The sequence below is a fragment of the Muntiacus reevesi genome, chromosome 10, assembly GCF_963930625.1.
Source record: "Muntiacus reevesi chromosome 10, mMunRee1.1, whole genome shotgun sequence".
In the NCBI taxonomy this organism is placed as follows: domain Eukaryota; kingdom Metazoa; phylum Chordata; class Mammalia; order Artiodactyla; family Cervidae; genus Muntiacus; species Muntiacus reevesi.
The window spans coordinates 16,559,298-16,583,389 of record NC_089258.1 but is presented as its reverse complement, the minus strand read 5'-3'; the positions used below and the strand labels follow the sequence as shown (position 1 = coordinate 16,583,389).

At 51.4% G+C, this 24,092-nt stretch overlaps 1 protein-coding gene across 2 annotated transcripts; it reads right to left on the bottom strand.

The window, feature by feature from the left end:
- Positions 1-1,911: 1,911 nt before the first annotated feature.
- On the bottom strand, positions 1,912-21,341 carry SUSD3 (sushi domain containing 3). 2 transcript variants are annotated; one of them, XM_065947494.1, is made up of 5 exons: positions 21,230-21,341; positions 8,616-8,804; positions 6,952-7,099; positions 6,140-6,292; positions 1,912-2,600 (listed from the first exon to the last, which is right to left on the bottom strand). In XM_065947494.1, the coding sequence occupies exons 1-5, from the start codon at positions 21,315-21,317 to the stop codon at positions 2,408-2,410; spliced, it is 771 nt and encodes a 256-aa protein (XP_065803566.1). In that variant the 5' UTR covers positions 21,318-21,341; the 3' UTR covers positions 1,912-2,407. The 2 variants fall into 2 exon arrangements, with proteins under 2 accessions (XP_065803566.1, XP_065803568.1); XM_065947496.1 differs by lacking the exon at positions 21,230-21,341 and adding an exon at positions 8,890-9,027.
- Between the last annotated feature and the right edge of the window lie 2,751 nt (positions 21,342-24,092).

The window sequence follows — 24,092 nt, the reverse complement described above, 5'->3', positions numbered from 1 at the left end:
ACAAATCAGCCAGCACTTAGTTCTCACCTCCAGGACTGTGTGATATACATCTCTATTGTTTAAACTACCCATTCTGTGTTATTTGTTAGAGCTCCCCGAGCTGACTGAATCAGGGGCTGTCAGTTTCAGCAGCATAGTCTCACCCATGGTGATATAAAAAGTGGTTAACGTTTCCTGAGCTAAGAAGGCAAGTGTGGCAGTGGGCCATGTGGCCTGTAAGGGCAGTGTTGCAGGCAGAGGGGACAGCAGGTACCAAGGGCTGTCCATGGGGGGTTAAGCCTGGTAAGCAAGAAAAGGTGTTCACTCCTCTTTCTTCCCAGTAAAAGTTGGAATTGGTTTTAGGGGAGACTGGCTCCCCCTTCTGCTTCTCCTCTAAGTGAAGCCCTCTGTCCTAAAACGCCTGTGAAAGAATGTTGCTTTCTTCCTGCTCCTTGGCAAGCTTGTCTCCTAATCCAGCTAAGACTCCTGTCCTTGGTGTAGACAGGTCAGGGCCCAGCGTGCTGCACCCCCGAGGCCTCATGCCCCTCTAGCTCTCCTGAGCAATGACTCTGAGGTTCAGCCAGCACTCTCTCCATCTGGGCATCACGTCGCTTCCTTCCCACCCCTGCAGCACCCTGTGGCCCTCTGGACACTTATTCCTGTAACTCTCAGCTGTCGGGAGCTGGAGCAGGGTGGCGCCATCCTCCTGGCTCCACTTCACCCCGTCCCTCCTGTCCTCTGCTCCAGTAGCCCAAGGTCCAGGCACCAGGGACAAAGCACCCACTTCCTGTTGAAGGCACCCCCTCAAATCTTCATGGCAGCTTCTCACCACCTCACTCTGATAAGGACATGGAGAAGGCCTGGTAGAGTTAGCATTCGTGAGCGAACTCAGAGCCTTGAGCAGAGCTGCTGAAGCCCCCCATGAGGGGCCTGTGGCGTCGGACAGCATCCATGTGCCCTGACATCACACTCTGCAGGATCAGGGCGGACCTTCCACCCCTGCCTGGCCCCACAAAGTTGAGCCCACAGGACCCTTGGAGGCACAGAGTTGAGAGTGACTACTTGCCCCTCCCAGAAAAGCTGGAGAGGGCCTGAGTCTACCAGGGACTCCATAGCATGAATGCTGCAGTATCTGGTTGAGGGCTGGGTCTGGGCTTGCCCCCCGAGTGCCCCCTGCATGACCTTCTCCTCACTGGAGAACCACACACACCTTCTGGCCTCAGAATTCCTCACTGGAAGCCACTTGATGGAACAGCATCCCAGACCAGAAAGGATGTTGGCACCAGTGTAGCAGCTGAACATGTGGAACCACCCAAGTGCCCCCTGCTGGAGCCAGGACAGATGGACTGCCCCGTGTAACCTGTGTCAAGATGTATTTGTTAGTGACGGAAACCATGACAATTGTGGCTTCAGGGTAGCACAGGCTCTTTCAGGACCACCAGCTCTTCTTCATCAGGTTCTTCTCCTTACATCCTCAGCATGACTGCAGGGCCTCCAGGAAGCAGGAAAGTTCAGAGAGCAAACACCAGTGAGGTTCCTCAATGGCCAGACAGATCACACCCCAAATCTCAGAAGGCTGGAAATCGGATTTCAACTGGTTCAGGAGAGAAATGGAGTCCAAGTACCTCCCCTCATTGAATGAAACACAGAAGTAGTGACCGAGGGTGATTTCGGAGGCTCTGAAAGGTGAGGTTTGCACTTGGGACTCTCACTGTGGAAACCAGCTGCCGTGATGTGAGGAGGCCTGGCCACTCGAGGTGGTCACCACTTCCTGGGTCTCTGGGGACACCTGGCGGCAATCCAGCTGACCACAAGCACATGGGAGGAGCCGCTGTGAGCACTGGCCAGCAGAACCCAGCAGTCCTGGAATCCCAAGCTGTAATGAGAAACTACCAGTTTTATGCTGCTATACTTGAGGCTCTGTTACACAGGGATTGAAAACTGAGACAGTAATTCTTACCTTTATTGTTTTTCAAAGAATTGTTTATTTCATACCCCTTACCACAACTTTACAGATAATGAATGCAGCATCCCAGCTGGGTCTCTGCTTGTAGGTACAAGGCAGCCAGCTATAACTGTGGAGGAGTCTGCTGTCATCTCCTCCACTCTGCTATGCAAAACTAGACGTGCCTAAAATGTCCTCCAGTCTCTTCAAAGGAGCCTCACTAGAGGGAGGCTGCAGCTGGTTTTGTGAACCTCAGTGGTGGTTTCAAGGAGCCCTGTCTATAAAAACAGCTATGGCTGGGCTCCCCTGGGACAGGTCACCCCCTGAGAGGGTCCCCAACTCAATGCTCTGAGGGATCTCTAAGCCCGGAAGCTGATTTCACTGACCAATCTTGAGCTGGACACATGTGGAGATGCAGGTGTCAGCTGGTAGGGTCATCCTGGCCTTCCCACTGTGGAGGGCAGGCTCTGGCCTCTGCTTTGGTCACCCTGGGACGTAGGCTGCAGGCTGTCTGAGCATCACAGTTGCCCTGGAGGGAGGCAGGATCTGCCCTGGGTTTGCTGTATGCACCATCACCTGGGCGCGGGGGGAGCTCGTGGGGCCACTAGCGGTCCAGAAGTCCTTGTCCACGCCTCGGGCCACGCTGGCCAGCTCTCTGGTACCCTCGCCAAGGTCTCTGCAGGAAGAGGAAGTGTGAGCGTGGGGGAAGAGTGAGGACTCCATTTAACTCCAACTTTGCCCCCATGCTGGCCCTGGTCTTCTGTGGGTCTGGGATAGATTGCTGCCCCAAGGTGAGGGCCCCTGTTTTCTCTTGCCTTGCACCCAAGGAGGCCTCTCCATAGGTGCCTCTCACTGAGCCTCAAGTCCCTCCTTCATACAAGAGGGATGACTCAAGGAGCAGCACACCCACCTTCCTGGGGCTTTCTAGAGGGAGGAAGCTTATTCAGAGTGTAAACTCTGTGGAAACAGCATGCCTTAGGCAGAGAAGGGACAGTGGGGTCCCAGGAATATTCTGGAGGACACCCTCATTCTTGCCAGGCTCTCCTCTGGCACTCTGGGGCCAGATCTCCTACCTTCTATATCTTCAGTTCCCTTGTGGCCTCCTCTAGCCCCCAAGCCACAAACCCACCCAATTTCCAAGCTGAGCAAACCCTGGCCCCCACCTTTGTCCACCTGGTCCTGCTCCCACCCACTTACACTGATTTCTGCTTCCTGAGGCTGCCTGACTACTTCTTCCCCTTAAGATGCTCTCTCTCTCCTTCTCTCCAATACAGGCTCTCCCAATCTATTCACCTCAGGTACCACTTCTTCCAGGAAGCTTTCCCAGATTTCTGTTCCCACCCACATCTAGTCCTCAGGAAAGCTCTAAGAAGTAATAGGAATTACGTTTTATGTTGGTTCAATGAATAGGTGAGTAAACTAACTAGCGGAAAGGAAAATCAGCTTAGTAAGCAAGTCCATTGACTTTGGAGCTAGACTTTGGAGCTGACTTCAAACTTAGCTTCATGCTTAGCAGTTGTGTTATTCTGGACAAGTTTCTCAAAATGGGATACAAAAATAGTTCCTACTCCTACGGTTAGAACAAGTAATGTTTGGAAAAGCTTAGAACAGTGCCTGGCACAATGTGAGTGCGGGGAAGCATTTATGAAAGAAAAGTAAGGTCAAGGGGCAAAGCTCATCTTACTAAAGATGATTTCACCACCAATCAGTGGGAGAACTGGGGCATCTAGGCCTTGCCTAGGATGGTACATCCTGAAATGCAACAATTCCTTCCCCTGTTCCATTGGGGCTCTTCCCAACTGAGACACCAGACAGTATGTCACAGGTCTATAATGGGGAGAGGGTGTCACAGGGCAGGGTGCAATGGAGAAGCTCTGAAACCTGCCAAGGAAATGTGACTATATGAAAAGGACATGCACTACCAATATATCCTGAACATAATCTGAAAATAACTGAAACAAAAAGGAAAGTGCCAGCAGCTGGCTGATGGGTAAGGACCTCTTCTACAATGTACATGGCGCTTCCAGTACTGATGAGAAAAAACATCAGGCAATTCAGCAGAGCAAACCAAAAATGTCTAAAGCCAGCAATGTGACTGGTAAGCAAAAGGAAGGAGAAAATGCTCTTTCTCAATATTAATCAAATAAATGCTGATGAAAACCAGCGATGTAACTCACACTTGCTAGGGAAGTGATGGAAAACAAATCATTAACGTTTGGCAATGGTTAGTTGTAAAAATGGCTCAACTGGTGCTGGGTTCCTGGAGGAAGAATATGGTAACAAAAATATTCAGACTTACTTGACCTAAACAATCTGTTCCTAGGATCGTCCCAAAATGCCATCTCAAAAAAGAAAAACAGCTCTAAGAACAGGCATTCGCCTAAACCTGAGCACAGCACTTGAAGTGTTTGGAGTGAAACTCCAGGGGCCTCGGACCACCACGACAACACAACGTGTCAGGTCAGGTGGAAAGGGTGCAAGGTGGCACTCCTGCCATGGCCACCACCATGGATGTCTAACGTGTGTCTGAAGTTCAAGGGAAGGAGGTAGGGAGTCTATTCCTAGGAGTCAGCCAGCCCCAGCACTTTGAGTGTGGACGTGGGATCAGACAGGCCCCTGCTACTCCTGCACAGGCCACCACCTCTAGCGCCTCAGTTTCCTCACGTGCGTACCAGGGACAAGAGCAGAATTAACAACAACGGCTGGCACTCACTGAAACTGTACTCCGGGCCCAGTCGAGCCCATTGACCTGTATCACCTCAACAGGGCCAAGAAGCGAGGCCCACCATAATCCGCACTGTACAAGGCTGGAAAACAAGGCATGAGCAGTTGTCACACAGAGAGGTGTCAGGCTCAAGCAACGGGCTCCCTGGGAGGTTCCTGTGGGGATGGACTGAGGAAATGAGCAGAAACTGACCTTGCGATGCCAGGGAGGGGCAGAGAAAGCACTCAACGGGCCAGAACATCCTGAGCGAGAGAGGAGGTGCTGCAGCTACTGAAGCCAGCAAGCCTAGTGCCCACTCTCCGCAATAAGGGAAGCCATCACAAAGAGAAGCCTGCGTACTGCAACAAAGAGTAGCTCCCACTTGCTACAACTAGAGAAAGCTCCCGCGCAGCAACCAAGACCCAGCACAGCCATAAATAAAAATTTTTTTGAAGTTTGAGAAAAGAATACCTATGAGTTCAGAGTGATACAAAAACAACAAAACAAAATGAAAAGGAAAGGAAGGATAAGACAAAATCCATCTTCATTCCTCAGAGAGGGAATAACAGAAATCACAATGGAATTAAAATCATTATTCCGTAACCCCCAGGGCCAAAACTGATTCTGGCTGGATCATCCCTGGATGCTAAGGCTACAGGCCAGGGGTCATGGGGGCAGCAGAGGGACCCTTAGCAGAATCCTGTCTTTTGTCACTTGACAATGGGCTCATCTCAGCCAAGAGGGCCCAGACCTCATGCCTGCAGGGCGATAGCCCAGCCTATATCCATGATTCACACCAGCACCGCTCACGGGGCACCTACACCAGAAATGCTGCCCAAGTGAGTCATGCAGGAATGCCAAGACAGTCCAGAATACAGAGTCTGTAGGAGACCACTGGCCTTGAGTGTGCCAAGGGAATCACCACCAAAGACAAACATCCTGTCCGATTTAAGGAGCCCAGATACTGGGAAGCCCTGGGACAGAGGGTGCTCACTCAAAGCCGGTAAAAACACTGGGAGATGTTCTATCTGCAGTCCACATTCAGCCAAGATTCGACTCTTTGAGTCAAAAAAAAGTATGTAAAAAATGTCCTTGAACTGGTTCATAAAAAGTGTGTGTGTGTGTGTGTTTTGAGAGAGAGACAAGGAGAGACAGAAACGGAGAGACAGAGGGGCAGGGAGAGAGACGGGAAGACGGAGCAAACTGACAGGGCCCTGTGGGTCCTGGTGAAGGGTAATACTCATTTCCAGAAGCTTCCTTCTCTGGACACGGGGTGACAAGATAAAGACACGGAGTGGAGGGCAGCTCCAGGTACTAGGATACACGGTCAGGCACAGGTTGCAGGACCATCAGCTCGTCGACAGAGGGGAGTTGAGGCCTTGGCGGGCCTGGACTCACAGCACGTGCGGACTGTGAGCGCCCTTGGTGTCCAGGTTCTCTGGCCAAGCCAGGCACCTCCCACCCCGCCCTTATCACTGCCCTGCCGCCCTCCTTGCCCTGCCCATGCCCACGTGGTGAAGCTGCGATTGTCGTGCACTTGGACAGGCTGGATCCTGGACCCTCCACTGATGCTGCTGTCGCTGCTGACGCCCTTAAGGCCAAGGTAGGGAGCCTGCACCGTCTCCAAATCCTCGCCTCTCAGCTGGAGCCACAGTTGGTTTGCCCTGGGGAGAGATGGAGGGAGAGACATTCAGGTGCAAGTGTGTCCTGCAAGCCTCTGCAAGGCCAAGAGCAAGAATTTTAGGGCTGGACACTTCTGCTGCTGTAGGGAGAAGGCGGTCATGGGTGATGAGTAAGTGCCAGAAAAACCACTCACAAAGACAGGTGGTGGAAAGTTCTTGCAATGAATCAAGCCAATGATGACACAGCACTGTGAATATAACCAATACCCCTGAACTGTGCACTGAAAGATGCTGCTCGTGGTAACTTTTATTATGTTGTAAATATTTTACCACAGTTAAAAAAAAAAATACCCCACAAAACCCACCTCCACACACACACACACACACACACACACACACAAACAGGGTAAATTTCTGTGAAGAAAAGTAGAGGTGAGTCAGACTCCACCTGCAGGCCCCTCGTGCGGTCAGCCCTGCATGTCCACACACAGCAGAGCATACACTGGGGGTGTGCACAGTCTGCAGAATGAGAAGGGCCCCCGTGTCCCTGTCACCTATCTTACAAAAGACCAAACAAGTGAGCCATGGCCTAGATGCTCTGTGAACAGCAAGAGGCCACGATCACAGCAGCCCCGCTCCCTGACACCCCTAGGGGTCCCGAGGCGACCAGCAGGTGTTCCGCGGCAGTCAGGTCACTGTACCTGTCGGATCGCCGCTGCTCACCCCTCTTCACACACTTGACGAAGCAGCAGGTGAGGAAGGCCATGGACATGAGCATGATGATGGCGCAGCTGATGACTGAGGCGATCACGGCCACCTTGAAGCCAAAGGTTTCGTAGGGGGGCACAGCTGTGAGGGAGACAAGACCAGCTCTTGGGCCCAGCCTGCCCTCAGGGAGCTACTGACAGATGAAGCGAAGGTCTGTGAAAACTGTCGTAGGAGTAGGGCTACCAGGTAAGACTGCCCCCGAGAAGCGGGTATTTAAGCAGGCTTTTGGTGAGTGTGCAGGAGTTTTGGGTGGCATACTGGGGGAAGCTCTGACAGGGAGTTCAGTGATGGTCTCTTTGGCTCCATCCCCTGTAGACTGGACTCCTGAGACCAGAGAACAGTCGACAACACATGGTCTATTTTCACAATGCCGAAAGCTGGCAAAACCCTTTGGGTGCCTATGTGCCTTCTTAGGTCACTTTCTAGGAAGGTGTGGAAAAAAGGAAAACACCAGTGTTTGGGGTCAAAGGGCCTTTGGCACATTATCAGCTATGTGCCGAGTACTAGTTCTATCAGGTTCTAAAGGATGTTCTCAAAATTGAGGCCCGGAATCCTAATTTGAACAACATCGCATATTTTCCCATGTAGTAGACATGGATCCCGCTTTCCATTTCCTGGTCCCTCTGCCCTAACTGGACACTGGCCATCCTGACTGAAGACTACTACACTTTCCCTTCACATGCCCACATCCTGGCCAGTGGTGAACAGTGGGGCAGGGGTGTGGGACACTTCTAAGAGCCTTTCTTGCCCTGCAACTAATCCTCTAACAACTCCATGGATCATGCAGTTGAGGTCATGCCCAACAGAGCCACAATATGGAAAGAGCCTGGGTCTCCAGCAGGGGGCACTATACAGGCCTAGGACTGCCCATCCTGAGGGCCAGAGGCAAGTAAAACCTCTCATAATCCCCCATTACTTTGGTAACCCTCATTATCTTGGGTTTTCTATCTCTTGTTGGAGTCTAATCCTAAGAGACACTCTCCTTCTCAGAGATTCAACCACCACAGGAGTATTTTAAAGGCTCTGAGAAGTCCTGCAGCCTGTTAACCCAGTCTTTTCCGAATCATATTGACTACAGAGTCCTTTTCAATGCACAATACACATTAACACAACATACGTAGCCTCACTTTGGAAAATGCTGTGCTAAGTATTATTCTTCAACACCCGGTAGAGCAAATATAGAAAACCATCTCCTCCTCCAGACTGAGCCCCACAGCCAGGCAATCCCATTCCCCAGTCCTAGAATTCTTGGCACATGGAATATTCTATTAAGCTTTGCTGCATCTGTGCATGAAATAACACATGAGTGAATGCAGTTTTCTGCTTAACAGATAAAGTGCTAGCTCAAACGCATGAGTCACCTCTTGGAGATGACAGGCCAAGTCAGTGGCAGTGCTAGAATCTGAAGCAGCTACTAGAACTTGAGTCTATACTGCAGACATGGAGCCCCAAGGGATCACCAGCCCTGGGAACAGGACCTTATCAGACGCCCATGGAACCTTCTCTGTGGACACCCATGCCACCCATGTGACAAAATCAGCACTCCCCCCAGGGGGCACTGCTGAGCTGGGGGCAGCTCAGGCAGAACGGGCCTCACTCTTGCACATGGGGGTCCCTGAAGACCACTCAGCGATGTTCCCCTTCCAGGCACAGGTGAGGAGGCCAGACCCCACCATCTGGTGGCCTGAGGGGCAGTGGAACACGATGACAGTCCCCACAGAAGTGCCGTCCCCACGAAGTACTTGGAAGGTGCCCTGAAGGGGCTGCTGCACTTGCACACACATGCCTAGGAGAGAAGAGAGGGGAGACAACGTGAGGACCCCACCCTTGGGGGCAGGGGCTTGGCAGGAGGGCTTGGCAGGAGACCTCACCTGACCCAACGACCATATGCGCTCTGGAGAAGATCAGACAGTCACCCAGACAAGCGTCAGTGGCATCCTTGTGGTCAAAGTGTAATCCCTACATTAAGTGAAATCTAGAGGTGCTGAAGACCATGGTGTTGATAAAAGAAACACACATCTAAAGACAATAAAAGCAAAAGGACAACCATTATCCAAGTGCAGCTTAAAAGGCAGAATCAAGGGGGGGAAAAGGAAGGAAAGAGATTGACAGATGTGATTTCATGAAAAGTAAAAAACACAAACTTTTGTTATTCCCTAATAACTGAAAACCCCTTCGTGGATCACAACCTTGTCATGAAGAAGGGGCTTGCATAACTCAATGAAGCTATGAGCCAGGCCATGCAGGGCTATCTAAGACAGACAGGTCTTAGTGAAGAGTTCTAACAAAAGTGGGTCACTGGAGGAGGAAATGGCAAACCACTCCAGTATTCTTGCCACAAGAACCCCAAGAACAGTACGAAAAGGCAAAAAGGTATGACACCGGAAGATGAGCTCCCAAGGTTAGAAGGCGTCCAATATGCTACTGGGGAAGAGCATAGGGCAATTACTGAAAACTCCAAAAAGAATGAAGAGGCTGGACCAAAGCAGAAATGATGCTCAGCTGTGGATGCGTCTGGTGGTGAAAGTAAAGTCCAAAGCTGGAAAGAGCAATATTGCACAGCTGAGCACTGAAGAATTGATTTTTCTGAACTGTGGTGCTGGAGAAGACTCTTGAGAGTCCCTAGGACTGCAAAGAGATCAAACCAGTCAGTCCTAAAGGAAATCAACCCTGAATATTCATCGGAAGGACTGATGCTGAAGCTCCAATACTTTGGCCACCTGATGCAAAGAGTCAACTCATTGGCAAAGACTCTGATGCTGGGAAATATTGAAGGCAAAAGGAAAAGGAGGTGGCAGAGGATCAGATGGTTAGATACCATCACTGATTCAATCGACATGAATTTGGGAAAAAGACAGGGGGACCTAACGTGGTGCAGTCCATGGGGTCACAAATCACTGGACATGACTTAGCAACTGAACAACAACAATAACTGAAAAGCAAATTCAGACAAAAAAATTAGGAAAAGATATTTGGAAAACACAGGACAAAAGTTCAACAAAAAAATTAGGAAAAGATATTTGGAAAACACAGGACAAAAGTTCAACACCCGTAATTTATAAAGAGATCTTAACGCATCAGCAAAAGCTGAACATCCAAGTAAAACAGAATGAACTGATGTGTGAACAAGCTACTCATAAGAAACAAATAGCCAACAGATAACGAGAAAATGCTTGCCTTTGTAGTAACTGTGAGTGCTAAGTCGCTTCAGTTGTGTCCGACTCTTTCTGACCCTATGGACTGTAGTCTGCTAGGCTTCTTTATCCATGGGATCCTCCAGGCAATACTGGAGTGGGTTGCCATGCCCTTCTCCAGGGGAGCTTCCTGACCCAGGGATAGAACCCAAGTCCCTTGTATCTCCTGCACTGGCGGGTTCTTTACCACTAGCACCACCTGGGAAGCCCTCATAGTAATTAAAGTTAAAACACTAATTCAAATGAGAGTTAATCTTTCACTCCTCCACTTGCAAAACGTAAAAACAAATAAACAAACAAAAAAAACCCCACATGTGAACTTAGCAAGGGCCTGGGAACAACTCCTCTCTGACTTGCTGATGGGGGTGCAGACCCAAATCTTTCTGGACAGAATTTGGTAAAGTGTATTCAGAGCTTTAGGCCTGTATATAAATCTGAGAATTTAGCCAAAGTAAGTACTTACAATCCGCTGCCAGGATTTCTATAACAAGATATGTGTCTACACCCACATCTCCAGCTGTGGGCATCAGTGCAGTTAATCGGAGTACATCTGACATGAATGCCAGCAATAATATCCTAAAGCGTTACAATGATGTCCTTATATAAGGACATATACAGAATTTACTGTGTGCTGGATGCTGTTCTAAATGCTTTACATGTATTAACTCATCAATCCACAAAATACCTCCCCATTTGGCAGGGGAGCAAACTGAGGCACAGAGTGGTTTAACTGTTTCCTGAAGTAACACAGCTCCTATGCTGTAGGGCAGAGATTCTGAACCACACAAGGAGGCTCTGGGCCTACCCTCTCGATATACACGTGTGACAGACACATCATGTGTCCTTCGTGTCTGGCTTCCCTTGCTTAGCATGGAAGAGGCATCGTGCTGCGTGTGTTGGCAGCTGTCCGTATTCACGGAGCAGAGCCCCACTGTACGGATGCCCCACATGCTTCCCTGGCCCTGCTGACAGATGGATGTGTGCGTTGTTTCTGGCCTTCAAGAATATGGAATGAAGCGGCTACCGATGTTCTGGAGCATGCCTCCTCGTGCCCGAGTGCAAGAGGCTCTTCCTTCTGCTTTTCTGGAACTTTCTGATGGTACTACTGGTGTATAAAGTGCTTAGCCTCAAAAGGGAGACTGATTGAGCTGGCTGTCCGGCCTGTGTCTGTGGCCGCACTGACCAGAGGCAGCATCCGTGTTCAACTCCCTTGCTAGGTGGGAGCAAGGGTGGGGACTGGGACAGGGGCTAGCACTGCCCAGGCTGAGGACCCTGTTATTCCACACCGACCTAAAACAGTGCTGCGCCTGACCTCCATGGGATGCCTCCAGCCAGGACCGTGCCCTGGGCAGCAGGCATAGATGTCCTAAGGCCCACTCAGCCCGCCACATCCAGCCAAGCTCCTGCCCTGGCCAACCTGCTCATTACTTGGCTTCCCTAGTCTAACTCTGATGTTAGCCACCAGTTCCTCTCTTCTTTACTTGTTCTAGCCCTCACATTTAGAACCTCCCTGGACTTCCTTTTCTCAGTCCACAACCAATTCACCAGCAAACTCTGTGAGCTCTGTTTTCAAAACACACACCTAGGACATACGTAGTAGGCTGGAGAGTCCTCCAAAATCCACACCCACCTGGAAGCAGCCCCACAGGGGGTCCACCGTGGAACGCATGGGACACGGGGTCATATAGGTTGTGGGGACAGACCATGCCTGCGACTGCCCAAAGGGCCATGGCGGTCACTCAGGAGGGTCACACACATGCACTCACGTACCTCGTGACAGACCTCCATGTCTGCACACAACCAGCCCTGTCCAGAGGGGAAATCGAGGCTCAAGAAGGTCAGGCCGCCCCCTGCATGAACCTGCTGGCCCTGCCCCACTTAGGATGAGGGTGTTAACAGGGCAGTGAGAGAGCTAGGCTTCAGCCTCAGTCCTGCATTCTGCCCTCAAGGAGGCCAAGGCTGCCCAAGACCCTCGGTGTGGGGCAGCGACAGTCAGAGACATCATTTAGGTGAGGGTGGCCAAGCTGCATGCAGTCCACCCCTTTGCCCCACCCTACCAAGGACCTGGCTGGTGCCTCATCAGGCTAAAAGGCTGGAGGGAGGAGTCTGTGCCTGGGGCGTCCTTGTGGCTTGCGTACCCAGCAGGGAGTGGGGACTGACCATTGGAAGAGCATAAGCAACACTGGGCACCTAATGGACGGTTCACTACATTTCAGCCATATGAGAAGACCACCCATCTCCACCTCACAGATGGGGAAACTGAAGCACAGCAAGGCTGGATGACATGCTGAGGGTGACGGGGTGGAAGTGTGCTAGGCCATGGCTGTCATGTAAACCACACGTCTGGGAGGATTTGGGCTTCCCTGTCTGAGATGTCCACTGTTGGTGTCACATTAACAATAGCAAGGCAGGTCTGATAGAAACATCTGGTCAAGAAGGACCCCAATTCCTGCCCTCATGTGGCACTCAACTGTCTGCAGAGGACAACAGTCATTACATCATTTTAACCTGGGCAACCAAGCTTGGAGAGGTGGCTGACCCACCGAACACCCACAGATAGAGAGGAAACCCACAGACAGGATTGACACACAGCTTAAGATTCCTAATCAACAGCAGAACAAAGGAGTGTGGGCATTTGCAACCTACATGTAACAGCATCTTTCTTATATAAACAGCACTTACACAAGACAAAAGTCACAACAGAAAAAATGGTTATGTTAGGGAAAAAAAAATGGAAATGGTCCCAAACTAGTGAGCAGAGCAATTAATTAAGAAAATTAAACAGCATCCACATTAGGAAGGAAGAAGCAAAGCTTCTCTATTAGATAGCATGATCCTATATCTAGAAAATCCCTGGGAAACTGCTAAAAAAATTCTACAGGAACTAATAAATGAGTCCATCAAGATTACGGTATACAAGATCAACACACAAAAATCCACTGTATTTCAGTACAGTGGCAATGAGGGCAAACTAAAAATGCAATTAAGAAAACAATTCCGTTTACAAGAGCATCAAAAAGAATAAACTACTTAGGAACAAAATTTAACAAAAGAAGGGTAAAACTGAAACTAAAAGTTACAAAGCATGTTTAGAGAAATTAAAGAAGATCTAAAAAAATAGAAATATATGACATACTAGGGGGTCAGAAGATTTAGTATGGTTTAAGATGGCAATGCTCCTCTGCTCACTTAACAGCTCAACCCTTATTCAGCATAATCCAGACTCAGCATAACCCTTATCAGAGTCCTAGCTGCTGCTTTCACAGAAACTGACAAACTGATCCTACAAATCATAAGGAAAGGCAAAAAGACCTAGAATAGCACAAACAGAACAATCTTGAAAAAGGAGAACAAAGTTGGAGGATTCATACTTCCTTAGTTCAAATTTTATCACAAAGCTATGGTGATGAAAACAGAGGACACCGCTATAAAGACAGACATGCAGGCCAATGCAAGAATTTAAACTCAAGACATAAACTCCTATTTATAATCAGCTGATTTTCAACATGGATGCCAAGACAGTTAAACAGGAGGAGAATAGTTTTTCAATGATTCAGTGCCATGAAAACAAGACTTACACGCAAAAGGAGAAAGTTGGACCTCTCCTTATATCATATAAAAAAATTAACTTAAAATGAATCAAAGATCTCAATATAACAGATAAAAACCAAAAAAACTCTTAGAAGAAAACATAAGGGTAAATCTTCCTGACCTTCCAATGGCAATGGTTTCTCAATGATTACCAAAAGACAAACAACAAAACAAACAGATAAATTGGACCTCACTAAAACAAAAAAATTTGTGCTTTATAGGATACTATCAAGAAAGTGAAAAAACAACCCTTAGAGTGGGAGAAAATATTTACAAAAGCATCTGTCTGAAAAGGGATTGCATTTAGAGTGTATAAATTATTATATTGAATTATAAAAAGACAACCTAATTTATAAATGGGCAAAGATATGAACAAACATTTCTCTATAAAGATATACCAGTGGCCACCAACAAGCACATGAAGAGATGCTCAACATCACTAGCTTCAAGGAAATGCAAACCAAACCCACAGGGAGGTACTTTTTCATGTCTACCATGAAAAAGACACATGAAAAAAGTGATAACAGGTGTACCAAGAATGTAAACAAACTGGAGCCCTCACACACTGCAGCTGGGAATGTCAATGGGGCAGCCACTTCGCAGTTTCTCTAACAGTTTTCAGAGCACTTCCAAATGATGCACTCATGCCCCTCCCAGCAATATACCCAAGGGAAAGGAAAACACATCTATAGAAAAACTTGAAAAAAAAAAAAAAAGAAAAACTTGAACACGAATGTTCATTAGCAGCATTAGTCATAATAGCCAAAAAGTAGAACCCACCTAAATGTTCATCAACTGCTAAACGGTGAGCTAAAATATGGTTCACCCTTACAATGGAATATTATTTGAAGAACTGATGTGCTACAACGTGGATGAACCTCCAAAACTAGCCAGTCACAAAAAAAAACACATATTGTATAATTCCATTCATATGAAATGTCTACAACAGGCAAATCTATAGAGACAGAAAGCAGATCAGTGGTTGTCTGGGGCAAGGGAGAGGGGGAATTGGGAGGTGAACTCTAAGTTATGTTAGGGCTTCCTTTTGGGATGATGAAAATGTCCTAAAATTGACTGTGGTGATAGTTGTACATATCTGAATGAACTAAAAGCTATCGAGTTGTACACTTTAAATATACAATTTAAATCTGAGTTGTACGGCACATGAATAATACCTCAATAAAGCCTGTTAGAAAAATTCAGGGGAAATATTTATCTCAATTAAAGAGGTGTGAATTTGAAACCTAAGTTATTACTTTTGGCTTGGTCTAGTTCAAAAAAACCAGCCCACCAGGTTAGTGAGGTTGTGGGAAAAGGGGTGGGGCAGGGGGCATCTTAGAAGACCTAAGAAGCAGTCCTCCCCTGCAGCAGGGGACAGGCAGGTGTTTGCAGGCAGGAAGGGGTAAGGAGCCTGAGCTGGGAGTCCCAGGGAGGCAGGGCAAGGAGGACACAGCACAACTTCGAGCCCCCAGTCAGACATTTCCTGATTACCCTCACTGGCCTTGGGTCACCCAGTACTCAATAGTACAGAGCACTCAGTACTGTACAGAGTAGTACAGTAGTACTCTTGATTCCAGAGTATAGGCCCTTAATTAATCATCATACTGTGTTTCCACAGGTGCCAAAGTAGAAATGAATGAACGAATGCATGTACAAATGAGTGAACAGACAACCTAATAGCTGAAAGCTGTGATCAGCACTCCTCCAGGAGAAATCTCTTTTCTTTTTCAGGATCTGTGGACTTGGGCCTGTGCTGTCCTTCTGGCCAGGGAAGTGGACTGGAGTTTTGGAACTGGGCAGACACAGCGGGGCAGCCACAGGCCAGCCACATGGCCCCTTCCCCAGGGTCACCGGAAACCAACACTTCCCAGTCCCCCATTTAGAAATGCCACTTCTCCATTCTTCTGTGGCTAAGCACCTTCTTTCTCCCCAGCCCCATGAGGCCCTCGGAGGAGGGAGGGCCCTTTGGAAGCGATCAGCAGGGGTGGGAGCTTCGTGGGCACTTGTATTCCCAGCACCTGGAGAATAAAAGGAGGAAGGGATAAACCTGTGTTTATCCTTTAAAGATGCAACTAGAACTTAATCAAAAAAATAAGATGCTGTGAGGGAGGGACAAAGAGATGGCAAGAGATAAGATGAAGCAGGTCTGGTGAAAAGTTAAGGGTAGGATAGAGCTGGGGGAATGTGTGGATATAAATTCTTCCCTCTGTGGTATGTTTAAAAAAAAATTTTAATGTGGGGAGAAAGCCTTAGGCATCACTGTTGAATTTATCTGACTGCCTCATATGCCCCAGAGGGTGGCTGCCCATCTCCCTACCCAGAGCCCAGTTCACATCCTGCACTGCCAGCTTAGCTGGCCCTGGCATGGGGAGTCACAGACAGAAGAAAAAGTTTCAGAAATGGAGGCAGCAGGCTGGTTCTACAGACACACACATCTGGGTATAAACCACACTGAACCTGTGGGGTGACCAGGTTACCAATTCGGTCCTCAACTCACCCGTAAATGCGGCAGTGGGCAAGACTGGGCGGGGGCTGACTGTGATGACATGCAGCCCCAACCCAGCAAGGAAACCACCCCTGTCGTGGGGAAAGGGCCCGGCTGTCAACAGCCACATCCTGTACATCTGCTGGGTTCCGCTATGGTGACATGCAATCCCGAGGCAAGCACTGGCACTGTTTCATCACCCAAGGGGCTCACATAGCTTCAGTGACAGAAATAAGCCCTCCCCACAAGAGGCCCAGAGCCTGTCCTGCCTCCCGGAATCTCACCAAGGTGGGAGGGAGAGGGACGATGCTAGAGAAAGGGAACAGGCCTAACGCGTGGAGGCCTGCAGGGTGTGCGTCAAACTGAAGACTCAAGGGAAAGGTCCAAGAGAATTCGCAGCCCAGGCCCAGTGAAAACGCCACTGCCCAAGACCATGCATGTTGCGCGACTGGGGGCAGGAGGGCCACCGAGAAACTCAGAATGGGGGCTTTAAAAGGCGTCATGGCCTCTCTACCCAGACCTGTGGCCTCACACTCTGCATTTCTGGCCAGTCAATACAGGTGTCTCACGCCCATCAGAGGCAGGGAGCCCCTGCTTCAAGCCCAAGTGTATGTTCGAACAGGTCCTCTTTTCAAAATGAAAATGAAAGGTCTGAGAAAATAACTCTGAAAAGAAAGAGGAGGGGGAAGATGAGCCTTGCCCAAGGCCCCTCCCTGCAGTGAGTACATCATGGAACCTTCCCCTACCTGGGAGGCAAGGAGCTCAACTCCAGTAATCTGAGAGCCCAATCAAGCAGGGAGGCGAAGGCAGAGAAGCCAAGTGGGCCTGGTCTGCTAGGATCACCCTCTCAGCCCCAGCCCCTCTCCACCAGGTCTGGCCCTGCTCCACCACCTCTAGGCTTAGGTCCTAGACTTCGTCAGATTCAGTTTGCCAACCTGCAAAATAGGATGACCTGCTCTTCAGGGTGATAGGAAGAGTGGGACCACATGGTGGAGGCCTTAAACCTGTGCCTGGGAGATCAGGAATGCCCCTAGGAGGAGGTTTAATAGCTCACTTCTATCCCCCATCCTAAGTCCACAGTATCCAGACCCAAGTCTGGGTCTGCACCTGCTACCCCCAGACTCAGACCCAAGTCTTCCCCGAGACCATGACACTCTGCCAAGACACCTTCATCTGCCATCCCCTTACTCCAACAGGATGTCCTGCATCCCTTCTCTGGGCCTGGAAGGCTGGCAGACACTTTGGGCTGGGCCCATTTTCCAGATGAGGAAACTGAGGCCCACAGACCTGTTGAAGGCCCCAGGTACACACTGGCAGTGCCCCCCACCAGACCTTTCTACCCAACTTTCTGCCAGACGGGGCAGGAAGGTGGCACAGCGTCAGGGGACGATGAGGGCTTCAGTCTACCCATCTCCTAAGGATATTCCAAGAAACCACCAGCTGGCTCCAGAGACATTCCAGAGACATCCCCTAACCACTGCAAACCCAGTCTCTTCTCACATTCCTCACTACACCCTCCACAGCCTGGAGGCCCCCAGACGCTCTAGCTGGGCCCCCAACAGTCCCTCCCTACACATGGTGTTTAAGAGGCAAATCCCACTTCCTCCATCCCCTGCTGAAAATCCTCACCGACACCCAGCTGCCCCTGTATATCCTTCCTAGGCCTGGTCTCCACTCCACCCCCAACTCCCAGCTGTCCTTTCCTTCCAGCTCCACTCAGCCCTGGTGCCTGGCCCTGTCTAATTGCAGCCTGACTCACACACTGGATGCTGCATTCCCCCAGCCCTCCTCTGGCTGGACCCCTGCACCCCTTAATCTTTGGTGCATTTTTTTTTCTCTGCACCCTTTATAAATTCATCTTTTTTTCACTATGTACAAATAAATCTCAAAGGAGAGGAAAAACAACAGAAAAAAAACAAAAGGAATGGATTTGATGCAGGCAAGATACAAAACAAAAGCAAACCCTATAAAGTCACTGGACAGGGGAGAGGCAGATCAGCCCATGAGGTGTGCATCCAACTCCCCCAACTCACTCCCCAGTGCCAGGCAATGCTCTCTCCCACCCTCTAACACACAGTGGGTGTATGGCCTGGCCTGCATACCCTGTCCTTCCAGCCCACGCCTCCCCCAGCCTGCCTGGCCAGTGGGGGTAAGAACAATCCTTGCTTGTTAATCTTTTATCTGGAACCTTGGACCACAGGGCTATCCCTCCCATCCTCCTTCCTGGAGCCAAAACAGCCCTCAAACCCTGACCGCATCCGCTGGGAGGTAAATAAGTTAACCTTTTATGTTGGCCATGGCTGCGGACAACAGGGACAATGGGGAGATGGGGGAGGCAGGCTCCTGGACTCGCCCACTGTGGGCCTGGGTCACTGCGGGATTGGAAAGTCACTTCCTTGTTCTGAGTTTCAGTATCCTCAAGTGGAAAGAGGAACCCACAGGAGGGATTTCTCAGACAGAAATCAAAATGGGTGAGGGGTGTGGGTGCACAGGTACTCTCTGGAGAGTCAGCCACTCCCCACTCCCACCCACAAGACCCCAGCAGTGGGGAGAGCCACGTGCAGGAGGCCCATGCCCTGGCTGTGTCCTGAGGCAGGCACAGGGTTCAGAACGACTGCGGCTCTGGTCCTTGGCTACAGTCCAGACCTGGGTCTCCCAGGCAGTCCGCTGACAGCAGGTCAGCTCACACGAGAACGGTACACCCTCCAGAACATGACCAGGTTAATTCCAACCCAGTAAGAGTGCAAGCCCCGTGCCCCCATCCCCTCCACTCTGAATCTCTCAGGGGAGAACACTGAGGCTCCAGAGAGCCTCTTTCAACCAGCAGCTAGCTCTGTCTGTACCCTGGTGGGAGACCCTGTTGAGAGACCAACGCCCACCCACTCCCTCCAGGTTTCGGTCTTTTCGCGAAACGGGCCCAGGCTGGCTGTGGGGCTGGCCTGCAGGGGTGAAGCCAAGAGGACGTCCACAGAGCACGTCCTCAATCACCCCTGCAGTCCTTCTGCTGCCCTCTCTCAGGGGCATGGGAGGTCATCTCTGGTCACTGAAACCCCGAGGTATTCCTCTTGCAGGGCCATGTTCCTGGACCATCTCCTCCATTGGGGAGTGCTGGAGCTGCCCTGGGAATAGGGCCAGGGGCCTAAGGGCAGTGGGAGGGGAGCCTCCCAGTCGGCCATTCAACAAAGATTTAAGGCCTTGCTCCGATTCAGCTTCCCCCTGTCTGCTCCTCCCTGGCTGTGCATGGGAGATGAGGACAGAATCCTAGGACTCTGTGTCTGACTGGTTGGATTTGCATACCTCCTCCAGGAAGAGCAGAATAATGTACCCATTTTACAGATTGCAGGAAAAACAGCCATCCCATTCCTGTGTTTTAAACAGTGCCAAACTGTCTCTAAAGACCCCCCCCAATACCCATCTTTTACTGCCCCACAAGGAGAGGTGAGTGCCCATTTCACAGCCCAAGATATTGAGGCTATGGAGCAGAGCAGTCCAGACAACAGTGATACCCTGGGGCAGAACCATGGTGAGGGTGGGTGCATTGGGCCTTCCCTGGCTTCCACAACCCTGGGCAGGTATACAAGGCCCACCACTTAGCACTGGAGAAACTGAGGCGCACAGTGAGGCCAGACATACCCCAAGTTGGGGGGTGCTCCAACCCCAAACTCCTGGGAAAGAGTCACAGGCTGGGATCCCTAGGATAGCGGGGCTGGGGCCAGGCCAGGCAAGCTTAGATAGAGGGCAGGAACTGGACTCTGAGACCCCCTTTCTCCCAGGACAGTTCTCTGAAAACAGTCTTCTGTATGCAGCCAGAGTGTCCCCTCGGCTCTCCTTGGCTGATTGTGGGCAAGTGTCCTCACAGTGGACACTCGCCTCCCCAGGCAGTGCTGCCCAACACGCACACACATTATCCTCTCTCTACACACACTGAAACACTAACTTCGGGACGGGGCATCAGGCTGCCAGAGGGAGTTAAAGAAAAACCCACCCAACCAGGCCAGGGGCAGGTCTCAGGTCTTAGCTTTCACACCATCAAGCCACATGCCTCTGCTCTGAGACTGACTTCCCTGGGCCTGTTTTCCCAGCGGAGACAGAGCCGTCATTGCTCCCAAGGTGGCAGGTGTCACTGTTTTAAGCTTGACTGGCTGCATGCCCAATGGGGTGTGTCCTCTGCCAGGCTGCTCCTCCAGGCCCGGCCTCCACCCGTCCAATTCAGCGCCTGGCCTGGGGCACAGGTGCGCAAAGACCCTCAGGCTTAAGGGGGAGCGGACAATGTGCCCTCCAGTGAGCCTCCAGGAACATCTGGGGCTCAACGTCTGGGTTTACCTGTGTTTCTAAAAGGATTACATTTCAGACGCATTCAAGGCGCAAAGCGCACATTCGAACCCCGGGCTTCGGACGCTTTCCCCACACCGAAGGTGGGCAGAAAGACGAACCTCCTCCAGAACAATCCAGAAATCAAACATTTACGGTAACAGTCAGCCGTCCGGAGACCCCGGAGCCACACCCCAGGCCCGACTGTCGTTCTCCTCCCTCAAGCTCAGTTTCCCCACCTGTAAAGTGGGGCTGAGGAGCTAGCCGGCGAACCGGAGCATCTCCCCGAGGTAAGGCCGGTTTCGGTTTCCCCCCGTCCGTCGCGCAGTCATCCCCCGCATCACCCCGAGGCGGCCCTCACTGGGAAAGGGCGCGCACCTGGGCTGGCGCGCGGCTAAACGCAGCCGCCTGGCTTCTGGGCACTCGCTGCCGGGCTTCAGCTCCGCTGGGGGGCCCGCTGGGCGGCGGAGAGGGCCGGGGGGCGTTAACCGCCGGGTGTGCACCTCCCCGCGGCAGAGTGCAGCCCACCGCCCCCCGCTCCCGCCCGAGGCTGTGCACGCAGCCCCTCACCTTTCCCGTCTGTGTAATGGGCGCAGACCCCCACCCGAGGCCCGCAGCCTCTGCCCTTACCTGTGCCGTTCCCGGGGGTGGGCATGGCGCTCTCCTTGCGCCCCCCGGGCCTCGCCCTGCGGCGGAGGGTCGCCGCCGCCCCGCGCATCCCCGCGCCCTCCGCGGCGCTTGGCCGGACTGCCGCGCAGGGGCCAGCGTGGGCGGGGCGGCCAGGACGCGCCCTCGCAGGGTAGAGGGCGGGGCCGACCCCGTGGGGGCCCTCGGCCCCGAGGGGGCGAAAGTCGCTGAGCGGAAAGTCTCGCTCCAGGGCCCTGCGCAGGCGTTGCTCTCGGTCCCTGCCCCTCCGACCACCAGGGTCCTCCCCAGACCAGGTGTTCTGGGTGAGTAGCACATGTGAACCCCGTCTGTGTCACTGGGTCAGGCCCTCTGTGGTGAGTGTCGACGTTGCACTTCTTCAGTGAGGACCCCCGGGTCGTGGGGGCAGGATTCATTCCTCCAGGGTCTGGCCCTAGGCTCACACACCCCACTGGGGGGATCTGCCCTCTCGTGACTCCTCCTACCCAGCCCCCTTAGAGGGGGCCCCTGGCTAGGCTCAGAGCTGCGGCCCGCCCCTTCCTCTCTCTAGGACCCCGCCCAGCCCAGGCGCTGCACCCCGCCCAGGCCCAGGAAATGCTGAGGAAGCTCTAAGATTACCGAGTCCACGGCGGGGTCTTCCCAAGGCAGCCCCTGGTGACCAGTCCTGCAGAGCTGGGGGAAGGTGTGTGGAAGATTCTGGGTCTGTCTTGGTCCGCACTCCTAGTTTAATGGTGGATCACTAAGTTTATCCAACATTAGACTACGTAGTGGTGGATACAGATCCATCCTTTAGACTAGGAGTGCAGACCAAGGTAAATCCAGGGATCCGCCCTTAAAGTAGGGCTTCCCTGCTGACTCAGCTGGTAAAAAATCCACCTGCAGTGCAGGAGACCCTGGTTCGATTCCTGGACCGGAAAGATCCCCTGGAGAAGGGATAAGCTACCTACTACAGTATTCTTGGGCTTCCCAGGTGGCTCAGTTGGTATAGAATCTGCCTGCAATGTGGAAGACCTAGGTTCGATCCCTGGGTTGGGAAGATCCTCCGTAGGAGGGCATGGCAACCCACTACAGTATTCTTCCATGGAGAATCCCCATGGAGAGAGGAGCCTGGTGCCTGCAGTCCATGGGATCACAAAGAGTTGGACACGACTGGAGTGACTGAGCACACCCTTAAACACATAGTGGAGAACAAGATAGACACCTGGATCCAACACTAGGGTAGCAGTACAGACCATGATAGACACAGGGATCTTCCATTAGACTAGGTAATGGAGACCATGGTAGATCCAGGGGTCCACCTTTAGACCTCGGAATCCTCCGTTACTAAGCAGTGGAGACAAATAACAGACACCAGACAAATACTGCTGCTGCTGCTGCTAAGTTGCTTCAGTCGTGTCCAACTCCATGTGACCCTGTAGATGGCAGCCCACCAGGCTCCTCCGTCCCTGGAATTCTCCAAGCAAGAATACTGGAGTGGGTTGCCATTTCCTTCTCCATCAGGGATCCACAAATACAGACAAATGCAGGGATCCACCTTTAGATTAGGAGTGCAGGCTAAGACATATCCAGGAATGCCCCATTTGACTAGGAATGGAGACCCAGGTAGACACAGGAACCTCCGTTAGACCCAGATAGATCCGGGACCCAACACTGAACTAAGCAATGGAGAGCAAAACAGACACAGGATCCACCGTTAGACCAAGAGTGCAAACCAAGACAGACGCAGGGATCCACCATTAGACTAGGAGTAAATACCAAGATGAATCCAGAGAGCCACCATAAGACAGTCAGTGACAGAACAGCTGATGAAAAGGCCTTACAATCTTAATTCTTTGGAAACTCAAGGTACAACCAGAAGTTCAGTGTGGCCACCCCTGGAAGTCTCTGAGATGGCCCAGGTGGACAGAACTGGCTCTGGAGTGCTTGGCAGGCAGCAGCAAAGAGGTTGGTGTCTTGTGGGACAATAGGATAGGGTCCCAGCAGGCCAGCCCCTCCCTGCCTTTGCTTTCTTAGTCTGGTAGACACTCATGTTCAGTGTAATACATAAGGGCCCTCCTCTTTCCTGAGTCAGAGGTGTTTCTCCCCATAATATCTAATTCCCACTTCAGACTTGTGGGTCACACATAATGACTTTCTTCATTTCCCTTGATATGAACCAAGCATGTACGTCCCATCTGCCACATTGAGAATCCAGGGGTGTCCGCAGGGCCTACTGTGATCTGCCCCCTCCAGACCACACTAAGGGACATCTGACAGTGATTTCAAGGGCCACACCAGACCTCCCCTCCCAACCCTGCTAATGCATCTTCAGACAGCTGTCCTGGGTACAGTGTTGTACACAAAAGATCAGAGCCAACGAGAAGGCCACAAGACCCCAGAGGTGGGTATGTCTGACTCTTTGCAAGCCCATGGACTATACAGTCCATGGTATTTATGCACTGGAGTGCATAACCTTTCCCTTCTCCAGGGGACCTTCCCAACCCAGGGATCGACCCCAGGTCTCCTGCATTGCAGGCAGATTCTTTACCAGCTGAATCACATGTTGTGTCTTCCCTTGAGCCCCAAAGGGAAGCCCTCAGGGACATGGGACCCCAGAATTCCCTACAGATGGCCACGTGCCCACCTCTGGGGTCTTGTGGCCTTCTCATTGGCTCTAATCTTTTGTGCACAACAGTGTACCCAGGACAGCTGTCTGAAGATGCATTAGCAGGGTTGGGAGGGGAGGTCTGGTGTGGCCCTTGGAATCACAGGATAGAGCTGGTAGGAGCTGCCTGCGGGCTGCCCTACACTACCACACGCTGGCCCAGGGCCTGGTTATTTAGAATGTATATGCTTCCCGGGGCTGCTG

Excerpts from the sequence above, each read along its gene's own strand:
- SUSD3 (XM_065947494.1), bottom strand. The coding sequence starts at position 21,317 with ATGCGCGGGGCGGCGGCGACCCTCCGCCGCAGGGCGAGGCCCGGGGGG. Across the intron at positions 7,100-8,615 it reads AGGGACCCCCATGTGCAAGA|CTGTGCCCCCCTACGAAACC; the intron begins GTGAGGCCCGTT and ends TCTCCCTCACAG. Across the intron at positions 2,601-6,139 it reads GACAATCGCAGCTTCACCAC|AGACCTTGGCGAGGGTACCA; the intron begins GTGGGCATGGGC and ends CTCTTCCTGCAG.